The sequence below is a fragment of the Oryx dammah genome, unplaced genomic scaffold (genome assembly GCF_014754425.2).
Source record: "Oryx dammah isolate SB20612 unplaced genomic scaffold, SCBI_Odam_1.1 HiC_scaffold_7, whole genome shotgun sequence".
NCBI classification, from domain to species: Eukaryota; Metazoa; Chordata; class Mammalia; order Artiodactyla; family Bovidae; genus Oryx; species Oryx dammah.
Window position 1 is genome coordinate 2,399,915 of NW_024070191.1, and position 19,432 is coordinate 2,419,346.

Below are 19,432 nucleotides of genomic sequence, written 5' to 3' on the forward strand. Positions count from 1 at the left end.
GCAGCTCTCTTAATTGATGGAACATGTGCCTTTGAACTGCCAAAGACCACTCATTCCTGATTTTCACAGAAAATTTTAGGCATAAATATACATTGTCTTTGAAATCACTTGGTTACGCTACAATCCTCAAACATAACTTTACTCCCTCCTTACCATCAGCTATTTAATACTTTTTAGAATGAATTATATGTTAAAGTAGCACCTTTTCCTTCTGTTTATGCTCTTGGTTTTTATAACTTATGAGACTTAAAAATCATGAGTTTAGGAATAGGGTCTCCTGGAACCGAACCACAACTCGGCTACTTTGTCTGTGGGTTTGGTCAACGTAACCACTTCTTCCTGGTTCATTTCTAGATGATGGGATAACTGCCTTCCTCAGTAGAATTAAAAGGGCCAATTTGTATAAAGCTTTGGGCATCTAGCCTTGATGGGATATTGGAGTCTAAGACTAGTCTTACATGAGCTATCATCCATATAGTGTGCCCCTCAGTGCCTCAGTAGGCATCAGTCTCAAACATGAGCTGGGGCAGGTTCCCAGGTGGTGGTGATGGTTTAGTCACTAAGTCATGTCTGGCTCTTTGTGACCCATGGACTGTAGCCCACCAGGCTCCTCTGTCCATGGGATTCTCCAGGCAAGAACACTGGAGTGGGTTGCCATTTCCTTCTCCAGGGGGTCTTCCTGACCCAGGGATTGAACCTATGTCTCTGCTTGGTCACGCTTGTTCAGGTTCCTAAGTGGCCTCTCCATAATATTTGCCTTTTGCAGAAGTGAGTGCAAAATAATCAAGTTAATGAATTTCATTCTAATTGCCAGGAGCACTCCCGGGAGGATTTAAGCAGTGAGGTGTCTTGTTGTGATTTGTATGTGCTTAAATGAGGAGCTGGTGGCTGTGTGGAAGGAGACTGTCGGTGGTGACTTGGTGTACGTGGGGCCTGAGCGGGCAGACAAGTGTACTGGGTAGAGTGGGAGGAGGTGACGGGACATGAGGCAGCAAATGTGGGGTGGGAGGAGGATGGCTCGGAGGAGTGAACTGGGGATCCAGACTGTGGTTCTGAGCTCTCTTCTTGGCTGTGGGTAGCCAGGAACATCCTAGGACGTCTGATCTCTGGGCGTATTGCACAACTGTGGAAACTCTCATATCTCCTCTCCTTACACTCACCCCCACTTATCATGAGATCTATTTGATATTTAAACGGTCTCTTTACGGGCTCATGAGATGAAGGGCCTGCGCTCAGGCCACAGCACAATGTACTGGGTCCCCAGGCAGGCCTGGGGAGGTCACGACCCCTGTGCTTCCGGAATGCCCAGAGCTTTGGTGCCAAACCAAACAGTCACCACTCGGCTTTACCGGTGGCAGCAGGGGACCTCCAACAGGATACTGTGACCACAACAAAATGCTTCCCCAGACGTTTTCATGACGTGACCTATCAAATGTATGTGGTGGCAAATTGTGAACTTTGGATATTTCAGTTATTTACTTTGTATGAATTTAGCAAGAGGAGAAAACACTACCTTCTCCAGAGGACTGTTAGTATCACTATATGATGCAACATAGACAAGTATTTCGAGTCACCACTCAAAACACGGGTGTAGATCATCACTGTCATCTCAGCAGCCCTAGCTCAGTCCCCATGGGAGCACTGTCTCCTCCATAAAGACTGACCAGGTGCTCACGTTACCTCTTCTACGTCTGTCTGTCTATCATTTCTCCTGTAGAGCTTACATCATTCTGTCTGTCCAAAACCCCGTGCAGGCAGACAAGCTGAGGTCCTGGCAGAGCAGAGGTGAGCTAGGGCACCTTCAGGTCTCCTATTAAGAGTGACTCTCAGACTCCCCATGCCCAGAGGGAGATCTCACCCACTTTCCCCATGGAATTCAAGAAATGCTGTCTGCTTCCCTCTCTTTGAGCCTCTTCTGTCTTTCTCCATCCTCAACCCAAGACTCAAAAAGCTATGTTGTGCTTCTTTTTCTTATAATTCTCACATTGTTAACACTCATGTTGAATATCTAGATGCTAATCTATTTATTGGCAGGAAGAGCAGAGCTAAAAATCTCAACATTCAGAAAACAAAGATCATAGCATCCGGTCCCATCACTTCATGTCAAATAGATGGGGAAAAAATGAAAACAGTGACAGACTTTATTTTCTTAGGCTCCAAAACCACTGCAGATGGTGACTGCAGCCATGAAATTAAAAGATGCTTGCTCCTTGGAAGAAAAACTTTGACAAACCTAGATAGTGTATTAAAAACTAGAGACATCACTTTGCTGACAAAGGTCCATATATGGCAATGGTTTTTCCATTAGTCGTATACAGGTGTGAGAGCTGAACCATAAAGGAGGCTGAGCACCAAAGAAATGATGCTTTGAACTGTAGTGCTGGAGAAGACTCTTGAGAGTCCTCTGGACTGCAAAAAGATCAAACTAGTCAATCCTACAGGAAATCAGTTCTGAATATTCACTGGAAGGATTAATGCTGAAGCTGAAACTCCAATACTTGGCCACCTGAGGCTAAGAACTGACGCACTGGAAAAGACCCTTATGCTGGGAAAGATTGAAGGCAGGAGAAGGGGACGACAGAGGAATGAGATGGTTGGATGGTATCACCGACTAGATGGACCTGAGTTTGAGCAAACTCTGGAAGATGGTGAAGGACAGGGAAGCCTCGTGTGTTGCAGCCCATTGGGTTGCAAAGAGTCGGACACAACTGTGTGACTATAAACAACAATAAACCTCTTGCATTAGAATTCTTGAGATGAAGGTGTAGTTGTGCATTGTTTTACCCAATGAAGAGTTGCCTTAACATAAACATGACTCATACAGATATTAAAAAAAAGAAAAAGTCTGTGTTTATACTGAAAGGCATTCTGGCCTACATATATTCAGGAAGAACCAAACTGGCATTACAGTGACAGACTGACTGTGCATCTTCACTTCTCTATCCTGAGAAAGAACAGGCACCCATGAGAGACACCTTTCAGTTAAGCTAAGGATAAAGCTTCCATGGTTAAAATAAATACCACAGAGACTGTGTGTCTGTGACCCCAATGAACTGCATTATCTTCAAGCAAAATGATTTCCTTATAGCTTTAAAGAGAACAGAGGTATCCACGTCTACCTGGACATTTTCACTAAAATCAAATATGTACCTAGAGATATTTACAATCCCAAATAGGATGGATTTTGTAGGAAACTGAATTTTTTTCTATTAAGTCAGTTTCCTAGTAAAAACAGAAACGGGGAGACAGCATGACATAGACACAGAGATCAACATAACAGAAGAGAGAGCCTGAGACCCTCACATACACAGAGCTGATTTTTGACAATTGTTCAAAAGCCAATATAAATGGAAAAAAAAGATAGTTTTTCAACAAATGGTGCTGAAACAACTGGAGATCTACATGCAAAAATAAATGCTGGCACCCTCTAGAAAACCTCATTTGAAATGGATCAAACACCCAAATGTAAAGCACACAACTCCTAGAAGATAACACAGGAGAAAATCGATGTGACCTTGATTTTGGGGACAAATTTTTCAGGCACAAGATAAAAGGCATGCTCCATGAAAGAAAGAACTGATCAGCTAAACTTGATTAAAATTAAAAACTCTGCAAAAGACACTGTCAAGAGACTGAGAAGACCAGTCATAGACCAGGAGAAAAAATCTGCAAAAGACACATCTGATAAAAGACTCTTATCCAAAATATACAAAGACCTCTTAAAACACAACAACAACAACAACAGAACGAATGTTCTGATTAAAAATGGGCAAAAGACCTAATTTGTAACTTCACCAAAGAAGGCAGACAGATGGCAAATAAACGTGTAAAAAGATGCCCCACATCATATGTCATCAGGGAGATGCAAATGAGAACAAGGAGGTACCAGCACTCACATACTGGAACTATCAAAACCCAGAGCACTGACAGCACCAGACGCTGGTGAGGGTGTGGAGCAACAGGAAGTTTCATTCATTGCCAGTGGAAATGCAAAATGGTACAGTCACCTTGGAGGACATTTAGTGGTTTCTTACAAAACTGAACACACTCTTATCATATGACCCAGCAATCATGCTCCCTTACATTTATTCAAAGGAGTTGAGAATTTATGTCTACACAAAGCCTTGCACACAGATGTATATAGCAGCTGTTTTCAAAATTGCCAACACTTGTTAAGCAACCAAGATACCCTTCGGTAGTTGAATGGATAAATACACTGTGGTCCATCCAGACAGTGGACTTTTATTTCACTAAAAAGAAATGAGCCATTGAGTCAAGAAAAGACATGGAGGAATCTTAAAGGCATATTACTGAGTGAAAGAAGCCAGTCTGCAAAGGCTACTGAGTGATTCCAAACTCTACGATATTCTGGAAATGCCGAGACTATGGAGATAGTAAAAAGGTCAGTGGTGGCCAGGCATTGAGGGATGAGGATTGTCCTAGTGGTGCCTTCCTAACTCTCTGAAAATGCAATGACTATTTGCAAAAAAGAAAAACATAGGTTAAAATGACAGCAAGGAAAATAAAACCTGTGGAGGGAAGTTGATTATTTTTGTAAACATTTATATGTGCACACCTAGAAAGTTCAAATAATTTTAACATGACCAAAATACTATACATAAAAAGTCAATAAATTAATTTTATAATTGAAGACTTTGATATAATATCTTAAGAGCAAAAATACTGTATAAATAGAAATACTATGTGTTTTTCAATTTTTAGAAACTAGGTAGTTAGATTATTCCCAATTTGAAGCTAGTTTAACATAGCTTCAATGAAAAGCTTCGTGTACACTGTGTGTGTGGGCATGTACAAGTGTGTGTGTGTGTGTGTGTGTGTGTGTGTGAACTTTTGTTCTCTTTGGCTTTGTGTTATGGAGTTGATTATTGTTTTTTAAGACTACAGTTTAGAATGAATCCAAAGTTTTGATTCTTTTAAGAATATCATCATATACTCTTAATAGCTTTCCAGAAAACTCACCCTATTTCACAAATCAGTGATGCATTTATTGAGTATCAGTGTGTTACCCAGAGCAGATGATGTACAAATAGACCCAGGCACCACCTTGACCCTCAGGGAACTCAGTGAGATGGGAGACGCAGAGCAAACTTGTGTTGAATTATGTTTTAATATTTTGTGTAGAGTGCTTGATGTCTCAATAATCTCCTGACTGACTCTCTCCAAACTGAACACGGCAGCATGGCCAGGATCCTCTGCGTACATTTCATGGTCTAGGTGCTGATGGGCCCAACGTGATATCATATGACCCACCTTCTCGACTGCAGAGCTTATGTTGATGGTTAGAGCGGCTGATACGAAACAGACTGATGTAACATGACCAGAGACAGACATAAGCCAGGGACAAGCGCTCATACGCTGAGAGAAAGGATCTTGCACTGTGGAGGCCAGAGTTCTCACCCATGTATCTGTTCCTCCTTAAATCTGTGAAGCCAGGCAGAGCATCGGACACTTACGTTTGCACGTGGGGGGCTTCCCCCTGTTGCTCCACAATCCGTCCTCCTGACACACGGCTGTAGCTTGCTGACTAGCATCCAGCTTGAAGCCCTCATTACAGTCATAGGTCACTTTACTGTCCAGTGTGAACTCATTCCCCGTAAATGAACCATTTCCTGGGGCCTCTGGGATTCCACAGGACACAGCTGGAGAGAAAAAAGAAAAAAAAAAACAAAAAACAAAAAAACCCGACAAGTTCAGGGTTATTCTGACAAGATGTGATGAAATTTTCTTCTTTTTTTTTTCTGTGTCTCATCTTAAATGTATATAAAAACTGTTAAATATTAGCATTTCTTATGTGTGGCATAAACAGGCACATTTACAAAGCTGTATGGGTCTTAAGAGTTAATGAGAGACAATGAAAAATGGGTCAAAATACAGTGTCTTTAAAATTTATTATTCCAGAAGGTATGTCTGATGGCTCTCAGCTTCATTACATGGACATTATCAGACGGTCATGGTGAAGAGAACAGTGTAATGTGCTATATTTCATTTAATATGGGAAAGAGAGCATCGATTAATATCTTTACCATCACAAATTTATCACCATACTGACTCTTTGGGTTTGAGATTTCATTTGAATCAGAGTTAGGAATAGTTCACCTCAGGTCTTAACTTCCCACAGCTTAAGTCCCCTCACCCCACTCGCCAAAGATTCATTTTCCTTAAGGCACAGGAAATTTTGTTTCAAGACAAATATTACCTTAGCTAAGAGCATCAATGCATCCATTGTTATAAAATGTATAAGTTTATCAACTATCAGTCAAAAAGCAGGGGCTGCAGAACTAAGGAATTAAGGGAGATACTCAGAACAGAAGGCTCAGTCCTACGGGGATGGACACACAAGCCAGTTTTAAGAAAAAAATTAGTTAACTTATTTCAGTTGGAGGATAATTACTTCACAATATTGTGATGACTTTTTCTATACATCAACATGTATCAACCACAGGTATACATGTGTGCCCCCCATTCTGAACTCCCCTCCCACCACCCTAGCCTGAAAGGTTGGGCAAGAAAGTGGTACCAAAGAAGAAGGAATTTTTAACAACTAATAAGATGAACAGAGAAGTTATTATAAGCACTTCCTTCTTAAATTTTCTAGCTCTGACCCAGACTTATTTACTGTGAGATGAAACAAACAAAAACAACTCTGAAGTTAAATAAGTTACAGTAAGGAACCCAGGGTTTCCCCAGGTATTGCTAGTGATAAAGAGTCTGCCTGCCAATGCAAGAGAGGCAAGAGATGTGAGTTCGATCTCTTGGTTGGGAAGATCCCGTGGAGGAGGAAAGACTCCAGCAGTCTTACCTGGAGAATCACATGGACAGAGGAGCCTGGTGGGTTACACTTAATGGGTCCAAAGAGTCGAACACAACTGAGTGAAGGAGCACACGGAATCCATAGTCATGGAAGGTGATAAGACAGGAATCCCCCCAAATACACACACAACTCAGGAGCACTTGTCAAAGGAAATCTTTGCAATCACTAATTTAGGGATCTTCTCTTATTCAATCAACATCGAAGATGTTATAGGTTTTGAAGCATCATGGATTTTAAATTTAGATCATTTAAAATATTTCCCACATAGCTTCCAATGAGAATACATACCTAGTGAGATAAAGCAGGAAGGACTGGTTGAAAAAGTGTATATAAACATATAATTTTATGGGTAAGGAAGAGGGTCAGAAAGACAGAATTATTCACCTGGATTAGCACAGTGACTTTGTTTAAAACCTGGGGCTGTAGAACAGACCTGATTCCCAAGTGAGATCTGCTCTATAGGCACCCAGGTCACCTGCGGCTAAGTCTGAGTTTTTTGGTTGCTGTCTTTGTTTTTTTTTCTGTATCAAAATCTTCAGTAAATGCAATAGCGAGTTATCAGAAGAGTTAAAAAAATGTAGCGCTGATAAGAATCAAAGTTCTAGAAAAATTAAAACTCTAAAATTTCTCTTATGCTTAAATTTATGATCAGCTATTTCAACAATCTGAAATATATATATGTGTATGTGTATGAGTGTATATGTACATATGTGTGTGAGTGTATATATATACATATATGTGAATGTATATGTATATATGTGCATGAGGGTATATGTACATATATGTGTGTGTGTGTGTGTGTTTGTGTATGAGTTCAGTTCAGTTTAGTCGCTCAATCGTGTCTGACTCTTTGCAATCCCATGGACCGCAGCACCCCAGGCTTCTCTGTCCATCACCAATTCCCAGAGCTTGCTCAAATTCATGTCCATTGAGTCAGTGATGCCATCCAACCATTTCATCCCCTTTCGTCCCCTTTTCCTGCCTTCAGTATTTCATAGCATCAAGGTCATTTCCAATGATTCAGTTCTTCACATTAGGTGGCCAAAGTGTTGGAGTCTGAGCTTCAGCATCAGTCTTCCCAATGAATATTCAGGACTGATCTCCTTTAGGGTGACTGGTTGGATCTCCTTGCAGTCCAAGGGACTCTCAAGCGTCTTTTCCAACACCATAGTCCAAAAATATCAATTCTTTGGTGCTCAGCTTTCTTTATAGTCCAACTCTCACAACCATACAGGACTACTGGAAAAACCATGCCTTCGGCTAGATGGACCTTTGTTGGCAAAGTAATGACTCTGCTTTTTAATATGCTGTCTAGGTTGATCATAGGTTTTCTTCCAAGGAGCAAGCGTCTTTTAATTGCATGGCTGCAGTCACCACCTGCAATGACTTTGGAGCCCCCCAAAATGAAGTCTGTCACTGTTTCCACTGTATCTCCATCTATTTGCCATGAAATGATGGGACCAGATGCCATGATCTTAGTTTTCTTAATGTTGAATTTTAAACCAACTTTTTCACTCTCCTCTTTAACTTTCATCAAGAGACTCTAGTTTCTCTACACTTCTGCCATAAGGGTGGTGTCATCTGTATATTTGAGGTTATTGATATTCCTCCCAGAAATCTTGATTCCAGCTTGTCTTCATTCAGCATGGTATTTTGCATGATGTACTCTGCATATAAGTTAAATGAGCAGGGTGACAATATAAAGACTTGCTGTACTCCTTTCCTGATTTGGAACCACTCTGTTGCTCCATGTCCAGTTCTAAGTGTTACTTCTTGACCTGCATACAGATTTCTCAGGAGGCAGGTCACATGGTCTGGTATTCCCATCTCTTGAAGAATCTTCCACAGTTTGCTGTGATCCACAGAGTCAAAGGATTTAGCATAGTCAAGTAAAGCAGAAGTAGGTGTTTTTCTGGAACTCTTGCTTTTTCTATGATCCAACGGATGTTGCCAATTTGACCTCTGGTTCCTCTGCCTTTTCTAAATCCAGCTTGAACATCCTGAACTTCATAGTTCATGTACTGTAGAAGTCTGGCTTGGAGAATTTTGTGCATTACTTTGCTAGTGTGTGAGATGTGTGGAATAGTGTGGTAGTTTGAACATTCTTTGGCATTGTTTTTCTTTAGGATTAGAATGAAATCTGACATTTTCCAGTTCTGTGGCCACTGGTGAGTGTTTTAAATTTGCTTGCATATTGAGTGCAGCACTTTCGCAGCATCATCTTTTAGGATTTGAGCTAACTCAGCTGGCAGAGAAGGCAATGGCAACCCACTCCAGTGCTCTTGCCTGGAAAATCCCATGGACGGAGTAGCCTGGAAGGCTGCAGTCCATGGGGTCGCTGAGGGTCTGACACGACTGAGCGACTTCACTTTCACTTTTTACTTTCCTGCATTGGAGAAAGAAATGGCAACCCACTCCAGTGTTCTTAACTGGAGAATCCCAGGGACGGGGGAGCCTGGTGGGCTGCCATCTATGGGGTCGCACAGAGTCAGACATGACTGAAGTGACTTAGCAGTAGCAGTAACTCAACTGGAATTCCATCACCTCCATTAGCTTTGTTTGTAGTGACAAGGCCCACTTGACTTCACATTCCAGGATGTCTGGCTCTAGGTGAGTGATTACACCATAGTGATTATCTGGGTCGTGAAGATCTTTATCGTATAGTTCTTCTGTGAATTCTTGCCACCTCTTCTTAATATTTTCTGCTTCTCTTAAGTCCATACAATTTCCGTCCTTTATTGTGCCCATCTTTGTGTGAAATGTTCCCTTGGTATCTTTAGTTTTCATTTTTTTCACATTTGATTATTTTGATTTTATTATTATTTTTTAAATTATTTTAATATTTTACTTTTCAATATTGTATTGGTTCTGCCACACATCAACATGAATCCGCCACGGGTGTACACATGTTCCCTATCCTGAACCCCCCTCCCACCTTCCTCCCCGTACCATCCCTCTGGGTCATCCCAGTGCACCAGCCCCAATCATCCTGTATCAAAACTGGACTGGCGATTCGTTTCTTATAGGATATTATACATGTTTCAGTGCCATTCAGTGGGATTGCTGGGTCATAAGGCAGTTCTATTTCCAGTTTTTTAAGGAATCTCCACACTGTTCTCCATTGTGGCTGTACTAGTTTGCATCCCCACCAACAGTGTAACAGGGTTCCCTTCTCTCCACACCCTCTCCAGCATTTATTACTTGTAGACTTTTGGATAGCAGCCATTCTGACTGGCGTGAAATGGTACCTCATTGTGGTTTTGATTTGCATTTCTCTGATAATGAGTGATGTTGAGCATCTTTTCATGTGTTTGTTAGACATCTGTATGTCTTCTTTGGAGAAATGTCTATTTAGTTCTTTGGCCCATTTTTTGACTGAGTTGTTTATTTTTCTGGAATTGAGCTGCAGGAGTTGCTTGTATATTTTTGAGATTAGTTGTTTGTCAGTTGCTTCAGTTCAGTTCAGTTCAGTTCATTTCAGTCACTCAGTCGTGTCTGACTCTTTGCAACCCCAAGAATCGCAGCACGCCAGGCCTCCCTGTCCATCACCAACTCCCAGAGTTCACTCAGATTCCTGTCCATCGAGTCAGTGATGTCATCCAGCCATCTCATCCTCGGTCGTCCCCTTCTTCTCCTGCCCCCAATCCCTCCCAGCATCAGAGTCTTTTCCAATGAGTCAACTCTTCACATGAGGTGGCCAAAGTACTGGAGTTTCACCTTTAGCATCATTCCTTCCAAAGAAATCCCAGGGCTGATCTCCTTCAGAATGAACTGGTTGGATCTCCTTGCAGTCCAAGGGACTCTCAAGAGTCTTCTCCAACACCACAGTTCCAAAGCATCAATTCTTTGGTGCTCAGCCTTCTTCACAGTCCAACTCTCACATCCATACATGACTACTGGAAAAACCATAGCCTTGACTAGACGGACCTTAGTCGGCAAAGTAATGTCTCTGCTTTTGAATATACTATCTAGGTTAATCATAGCTTTCCTTCGTAAGCGTCTTTTAATTTCATGGCTGCAATCACCATTTGCAGTGATTTTGGAGCCCCCAAAAATAAAGTATGACACTGTTTCCACTGTTTCCCCATCTATTTGCCATGAAGTGATGGAACCGGATGCCATGATTTTTGTTTTCTGAATGTTGAGCTTCAAGCCAACTTTTTCATTCTCCTCTTTTACTTTCATCAAGAGGCTTTTTAGTTCCCCTTCACTTTCTGCCATAAGGGTGGTGTCATCTGCATATCTGAGGTTATTGATAATTCTCCTGGCAATCTTGATTCCAGCTTGTGTTTCTTCCAGTCCAGCGTTTCTCATGATGTACTCTGCATAGAAGTTAAATAAGCAGGGTGACAATATACAGCCTTGACGTACTCCTTTTCCTATTTGGAATCAGTCTGTTGTTCCATGTCCAGTTCTAACTGTTGCTTCCTGGCCTGCATACAGATTTCTCAAGAGGCAGGTTAAGTGGTCTGGTATTCCCATCTCTTTCAGAATTCTCATTTGCTATTATTTTCTCCCATTCCGAAGGCTGTCTTTTCACCTTGCTTAGAGTTTCCTTTGTTGTGCAGAAGCTTTTAATTTTAATTAGGTCCCATTTGTTTATTTTTGTTTTTATTTCCAATGTTCTGGGCAGTGGGTCACAGAGGATCCTGCTGTGATTTATGTCAGAGAGTGTTTTGCCTACGTTCTCCTCTAAGAGTTTTATAGTTTCTGGTCTTACACTTAGATCTTTAACCCATTTTGAGTTTATTTTTGTGTATGATGTTATAGTGATCAAAGGATCAATCCAAGAAGACATAAAAATTATAAATATATATGCACCCAACATAGGAGCACCACAATACGTAAGACAAATGCTAACAAGTATGAAAGGGGAAATTAACAATAACACAATAATAGTGGGAGACTTTAATACCCCACTCACACCTATGGATAGATCAACTAAACAGAAAATTAACAAGGAAACACAAACTTTAAATGATACAATAGACCAGTTAGACCTAATTAATATCTATATGACATTTCACCCCAAAACAATGAATTTCACCTTTTTCTCAAGTGCACATGTAACCTTCTCCAGGATAGATGACATCTTGGGCCATAAGTCCAGCCTTGGTAAATTCAAAACAATTGAAATCATTCCAAGCATCTTTTCTGACCACAATGCAGTAAGATTAGATCTCAATTACAGGAGAAGAACTATTAAAAATTGCAACATATGGAGGCTGAACAACATGCTGCTGATTAACCAACAAACCACAGAAGAAATCAAAAAAGAAATAAAAATATGCATACAAACGAATGAAAATGAAAGCACAACAACCCAAAACCTGTGGGACACTGTAAAAGCAATGCTAAGAGGAAGGTTCATAGCAATACAGGCATACCTCAAGAAACAAGAAAAAAGTGAAATAAATAACCTAACTCTACACCTAAAGCTACTAGAAAAGGAAGAAATGGAGAACCATTTCTTAGTAGAAAGAAAGAAATCTTAAAAATTAGGGCAGAAATAAATACAAAAGAAACAAAAGAGACCATAGCAAAATTCAATAAAGCCAAAAGCTGGTTCTTTGAAAGGATAAATAAAATTGACAAACCATTAGCCAGACTCATCAAGAAACAAAGGGAGAAAGATCAAATCAATAAAATTAGAAATGAAAATGGAGAGATCACAACAGAGAACACAGAAATACAAGGGATCATAAGAGACTATTATCAGCAACTATATGTCAATAAAATGGACAACTTGGAAGAAATGGACAAATTCTTAGAAAAGTACAACTTTCCAAAACTGAACCAGAAAGAAATAGAAAATCTTAACAGACCCATCACAAGCACATAAAATGAAACTGTAATCAGAAATCCTCCAGCAATCAAAAGCTCAGGTCCAGACGGTTTCACAAAATTTAGAGAAGAGCTAACATCTATCCTACTCAAACTTCCAGAAAATTGCAGAGGAAGGTAAACTTCCAAATGCTTTCTATGAGGCCACCATCACCCTAATACCAAAACCTGACAAAGATGCCACAAAAAAAGAAAACTACAGGCCAATATCACTGATGAATATAGATGCAAAAATCCTTAACAAAATTCTAGCAATCAGAATCCAACAACACATTAAAAAGATCATACACCATGACCAAGTGGGCTTTATCCCAGGGATGCAAGGATTCTTCAATATTTGCAAATCAATCAATGTAATACACCACATTAACAAATTGAAAAATAAAAACCATATGATTATCTCAATAGATGCAGAGAAAGCCTTTGACAAAATTCAACATCCATTTATGATAAAAACTCTCCAGAAAGCAGGAATAGAAGGAACATACCTCAACATAATAAAAGCTTTATATCACAAACCCACCATTTTCAATGGTGAAAAATGAAAGCATTTCCCCTAAAGTCAGGAACAAGACAAGCATGCCCACTTTCACCACTACTATTCAACATAGTTTTGGAAGTTTAGGCCACAGAAATCAGAGCAGAAAAAGAAATAAAAGGAATCCAGATTGGAAAAGAAGAAGTAAAACTCTCACTGTTTGCAGATGACATGATCCTCTACATAGAAAACCCTAAAGACTCCACCAGAAAAGTACTAGAGTTAATCAATGAATATAGTAAAGTTGCAGGATATAAAATCAACACAGAGAAATCCCTTGCATTTCTATACTCTACTAATGAGAAAATAGAAAGAGAAATTAAGGAAACAATTCCACTCACCATTGCAACAAAAAGAATAAAATACTTAGGAATATATCTACCTAAAGAAACTAAAGACCTATATATAGAAAACTATAAAACACTGGTGAAAGAAATCAAAGAGGACACTAATAGATGGAGAAATATCTTCATTTTTCTTGAACAGATCTCTAGACTTTCCCATTCTGTTGTTTTCCTCTATTTATTTGCATTGATCACTGAGGAAGGCTTTCTTATCTCTCCTTGCTATTCTTTGGAACTCTGCAGTCAAGTGGGTATATCTTTCCTTTTTTCCTTTGCCTTTTGCTTTTCTCCTTTTCCTAGCTCTTTGTAAGGCCTCTTCAGACAACCATTTTGCCTTTTTGCATTTCTTTTCCTTGGGGATGGTCTAGATCACTGCCTTCTGTACAATGTCTCGAACCTCCATCCACAGTTCTTCAGGCACTCTATCAGATCTAATCCCTTGAATCTATTTCTCACTTCAACTGTACAATTGTAAGTTCATACCTGAATGGTCTAGTGGTTTTCCCTACTTTCTTCAATTTAAGTCTGAATTTTGCCATTAGGAGTTCATGATCTGAGCCACAATTGGCTCACTTTCTTGTTTTTGCTAATGGTATAGAGCTTCTCTATCTTTGGCTGCAAAGAATATAATCAGTCTGATTTTGGTATTGACCCTCTGGTGATGTCCATGTGTAAAGTTATTTCTTGAGTTGTTGGAAGAGGGTGTTTGCTATGACCAGTGCATTCTCTTGGCAAAACTCTGTTAGTTTTTGCCCTTCTTCATTTTGTACTCCAAGGCCAAATTTGTCTGTTACTCCAGGTATCTCTTCACTTCCTATTTTGCATTCCATTCCCCTATAATAAGAAGAACATCTTTTTTTCGGTGTTAGTTCTAGAAGGTCTTTTAGGTCCTCATAGAACCGTTCAACTTCAGCTTTTTCAGCATTACTGATTGGGGCATGGACTCAGATTACTGTGATATTGAATGGTTTGCCCTGGAAATGAAGAGATCATTCTGTCTTTTTTGAGATTGTACCCAAGAACTGCATTTTGGAATAAGACCCAGTTTCCCCCATAGTCAGTCTCTCCCATCAGGAAGCTTCCATAAGCTTCTTATCCTTATCCCTCAGAAAACTAATCAAACTAATCACATGGATGCCTTGTCTAACTCAATGAAACTATGAGCCATGCTGTGTAGGGCCACCCAAGACAGATGGATCAAGGTGGAGAGTTCTAACAAAATGTGGTCCACTGGAGAAGGGAATGGCAAACCACTTCAGTATTCTTGCCTTGAGAGCCCCATGAACAGTATGAAAAGGCAAAAAGATATTAACTCCCCCAAAAGATTAACTCCCCAGGTTGGTAGGTGCCCAATATGCTACTGGAGAAGAGTGGAGAAATAACTCCAGAAAGAATGAAGACACAGAGCCAAAGCAAAAACAACACCCAGTTGTGGATGTGATTGGTGATGGAAGTAAAGTGCAATGCTGTAAAGAACAATGCTGTTAAGAACAGGTTCCTGCACAGGAACCTGAAATGTTAGGTCCATGACTCAAGGTAAATTGGAAGTGGTCAAAGAGGAGGTGGCAAGAGTGAACATCAACATTTTAGGAATCAATGAACTAAAATGGACTGGAATGGGCAAATCTAACTCAGATGACCACTATATACACTACTGCGGACAAGAATCCCTTAGAAGAAATGGAGTAGCCCTCATAGTGAGTATTAGTATATATGTATACATATATGTGTGTATGAGTGCATATGTGTATATATATATGTATGTATGTGTGTATACATGTATATGAGTGTGTGTATTTCTGTGTGTGTGAGTGTATATGTATATATATACACGTGTGTGTTTGTGCTAGGTCACTTCAGTCATGTCTTCTCTGTGGCACTGTGGACTGTAGCCCACCAGGCTCTTCTGTCCATGAGATTCAAAAATACTGGAGTGGTTTGCCATTTACTCCTCCAGGGCATCTTCCCAACTCAGGGACTGAACTCACATCTCCAGGCAGGTTCTTTACCACTAGTGCCCCCTGAGAAGCCCTGTATGTGTGTGTCTATGAGTGCATATGTGTATATATATGTGTATGTATATATATATACGAGGCATAATAAAAATTTACAGGTGGAAAACAAAAAAAAAATAGACATATGGACATCATTTTGAACAAAGTATTGAAAATAATGAAATTATAACCTTGGCTTTCTGAAGCCATTCCTTTGTCGAGGCAATGTATCAGTGGGAAGGCTGCTAAGTATTTTGCACAATATTCAGCTTAATTTACTAAATGCAGTAAATGCCCTTTATGATCCTGCTCTCAGAGTATTGCTAATATCTTATTTTCTTGCCATTTTCTCTGAGATTTCACTCCAGCAATCAATTGTTCATTCTCACAAACCTTAATTTCTCTGCCACTTGCTGAAGTGTGTCCAGTGGCTCACTTCCCTACAATTCTCATTTGGGGAGGATACTGATTGGAATGGCATTTCTCTGGCAGGTTAAATGGCAAAGAAGACATTCCACAAGCATGTTTGAAGCCCTAACTTGAAAGGATTCAGACCCAAGAGGGCAAAGCAGTAAAGCTTTTTAACTTCTTCTGTTAAATCTGGAAGCTTATGGCACAAGTGAACCTTGATTTCCAGGACTTAACAAGACCCACTTCATGTTGTCTGATAAACAAATGGGAATCTTTTTTTGGCCTTGTGCTGTAGGTTTTAGACCCCAGGGTGTCCTAACATCAGGCTATTTGGCAGAGCATAAAACACAGGTTGGCATTCTACTGAAAATGAAATTCTTACACTTCTGATTCAATGAAGAATAGATGGAACAATTATCATAGCCTTATAAATTTATGCTTATGAGATGAAGGCAGTTTTCTGCTAAAATCTAGTATGCATCCATCTATTCATTCTGGAAATTTTGCATGATAATAGCATGTCAGATATTCCTTAGATCACTTTTTAAACATCAATTAGCTAAATGTATGCAACTCACAAAACCTGGAGAACTTTCTTACTTTTGGTCTAACTAAAGGGAATGAAATTCCTTGTGCTTTATATTTTTTTTTTGTTTTATTGTACTAATATAGCATTATATTGCCTGGCAACTCAGACCAACAATCTCATACTCATATCATAAAATTTATCTTCTGTCTGAGAGCAGAGGTTTTAAAGTCAGACGTCTGAATCAGCTCCAGCCTCTGGCATTCAGCAGCTCCATGACCTGAGTTACCCAGTAACTTGTCCCATTGCTCTCAGGTTAATAATGCTCACCCCAAAGGTAATTGTGATGACAGTATGAAATAATGTGCACAAAACCATTAACGCTGTATCGACAGCATGTAGGCTCTCAGTAAATGACAGTATATTACTGTTACATGCATGTGTCTTTAAACACACACATAATTAATTCTTATTTATTTTGTAAATAAGGATATGAATTGCAAGGAACAACTCCTTTAAGTCTGTTTGTTAAAGAGAGCAAAGAGGAAATCAGAAGGAAGCCGATTTACTTCTATTACATATCTCATGAGCGAGCTGACATTTTGGTTTCAAGTAAATAGAAGTGATACTTCAGTTTCTGGTGTTGCAGGCTCTTTTAACAGCACAAGATTCATTTGGCTTTATTTTCTTTTCATATTTAAAGCCATACAAAGAGCAATTTTTCTTGTCTCTGCAAGTTTCAAGCACTTATCGGACTGTTTCCTACTTCTTTCAAGGGCTTGTGCTCTGTAACTTACACTGGCTCCTTTCTGGAGCTGCTCAAACTTCAACACCTCACCATTTGCTTTGTTTCTATTTTTATTTATTTTCTTTTTTCTTTGTTTCCCCTTAAAAAGCTCAGTGACTGCTGGACTTGGACTACTGCCTTAGACTTGGAATTCTCATATCTTGATTTCCACTCCATTCTATTCAATGTTCAGAGGAGCTCTACCCACATCCAAGGTTACCACTGACCCTTGCAGAGCTGCTAGACAAACTCCAGGCCTCAGTAAACTGCTCTCCTGGTAAGTGGGAAAGTCAAGTGAGATCCTCTGATTCACCCATTTCCTCCTGCTGCTCTCATTTGGTTGACCAGCAATCACTGTCTAAATATTTAAAAATTTGCTTCATACTGGTGGCCTTCTTATTGCCCATCACCAATATCCTAGTACATATCCCCATGACCTGAAAATGGTCTACCCTCCCATTATCTGGACCCCACTCGTAAGGCTAGGGCAAGGGGAAGGGCCACCCAAAATAGGGAAGAGAAAGAGTGTCCAGAAGCAGGGTTTCCTCTGGGCTGGTTTAGATAAGAAGTGTGGTAGGTAATGGTCCTCTCCTGGTGGTTCAGATGGTAAAGAATCTGTTTGCATTCTGGGAGACCTGGGTTTGATCTCTGGGTTGGGAAGATCCCCGGAGGAAGGCATGGCAACCCACTCCAGTATTCTTGCCTGGAAAATTCCCCTGGAAAGAGGAGCCTGGCAGGCTATAGTCCATGGGGTCGCAAAGAGTCGGACACAACTGAGCAACTTTCATGTCACTTCACTTCATGGTAGGTAATGGGCTTCCCAGGTGGCGCTAGTGGTAAAGAGCCTTCCTGCCAGTGCAGGAAACACAAGACACTTTCGTTCAATTCCTGGGTTGGGAAGATCCTCTGGAAGAGGATTTGGCAACCCACTCCAGAGTTCTTGCCTGCAGAATGCCATGGACAGAGGAGCCCAGGGGGCTATAGTCCACAGGGCTGCAAAAAGTCAGACATGACTGAGCACGCACACGTGTGGTAGGTAATAAGGTCTGAAACAGGGCACCCAGGAGGTAACAGCACAGGTATCCCAGTCATAACCAAAAACACTGAGCTGACCATCAAATAAGACTGAAGCATCACCACGTGTTTTTTGGTTTATTTTTCCCGACCGCTCCCTTGTCTGTGCCTATTTAAGTCCAGGATAGTAGGTGGTTTCATGCATGTGTATCACTTTGATTGGCAGTATTACTGAATGGAATAGTCTTCTATTTAAAAAAAAGAGAACACTTTGGTAAGTGTTTATCTAAGTCTTGTTTCCCAAAACTGGACACAGGGATGCACTTTCTGCAGTTTTCTGTGGAGCTTGGACACAGTCTTAAAATTACTAGTAACTCCCTGGTGGCTCAGATGATAAAGAATTTGCTTGCCTAGGTAGGAGACCTGGGTTCAATTGTTGGGTGGGGAAGATACCCTGAAGGAGGGAATGGCTACCCACTCCAGTATTCTTCCCTGGATAATTTCATGGATAGAGTAGCCTGGTGGGCTATGGTCCACGGGGTTATAAAGAGTCAGACACCACTAAGCACAGTGCACAAACACACACATGGTTTCAGAGGAGCAATGGTTTAGGTCACCCTAAATGCTCTTCTTTTCCGCCCAGGGGTTTCAAAAAGGCTGCCATTTAAGTCCCCTGCCAGCTGATGAGTGCCCTTGCAGGCCTGAGGTTTATGTACCCACAAGCCTGAAGCTTTAGCAGCACAGAAACCCACTCTCTGTTCAGAAGGACTTATGTGCTCCTAGCTTCTCATCTGAATTCTTCCCTGAAAGGGACATGTTGAGCTAGATCTGGAAATGTTTGAGGAAGGACAGATGCATTGTGGGCAGTTTTCTTCCCACTCACCCTGTGCTGACTGGGGATTCTGTTCCAGCTTTAAATGAGACTATGGCAGATCTGCGAGTGCAAGAGAAGGTCTTGCCAAGCTTACTGGAGCGCATGTTAGTGCAACCATTGACGATAACAGTTTATTACAAAAGAAAACAAAGAGAAAAATACAAAGCAGTCTAAGAAGACTGCAGACCAGACAGAGAAACACTGTCATTGATAAATAAGACAATGTACCCCCACATTTGAAGCTTTGCTTTTGTTACAAGCCGATCCT

The 19,432-nt window shown here is 40.5% G+C and overlaps 1 protein-coding gene across 1 annotated transcript in view; it reads right to left on the reverse strand.

The window, feature by feature from the left end:
- Positions 1–19,432, reverse strand: part of CSMD1 (CUB and Sushi multiple domains 1) — a 2,078,553-nt gene that overhangs the window by 91,039 nt on the left and 1,968,082 nt on the right. Inside the window, exon 50 of the mRNA XM_040243208.1 lies at positions 5,475–5,660. Coding sequence (XP_040099142.1) covers positions 5,475–5,660 — 186 coding nt within the window. The remainder of the gene's footprint in view (positions 1–5,474; positions 5,661–19,432) is intronic.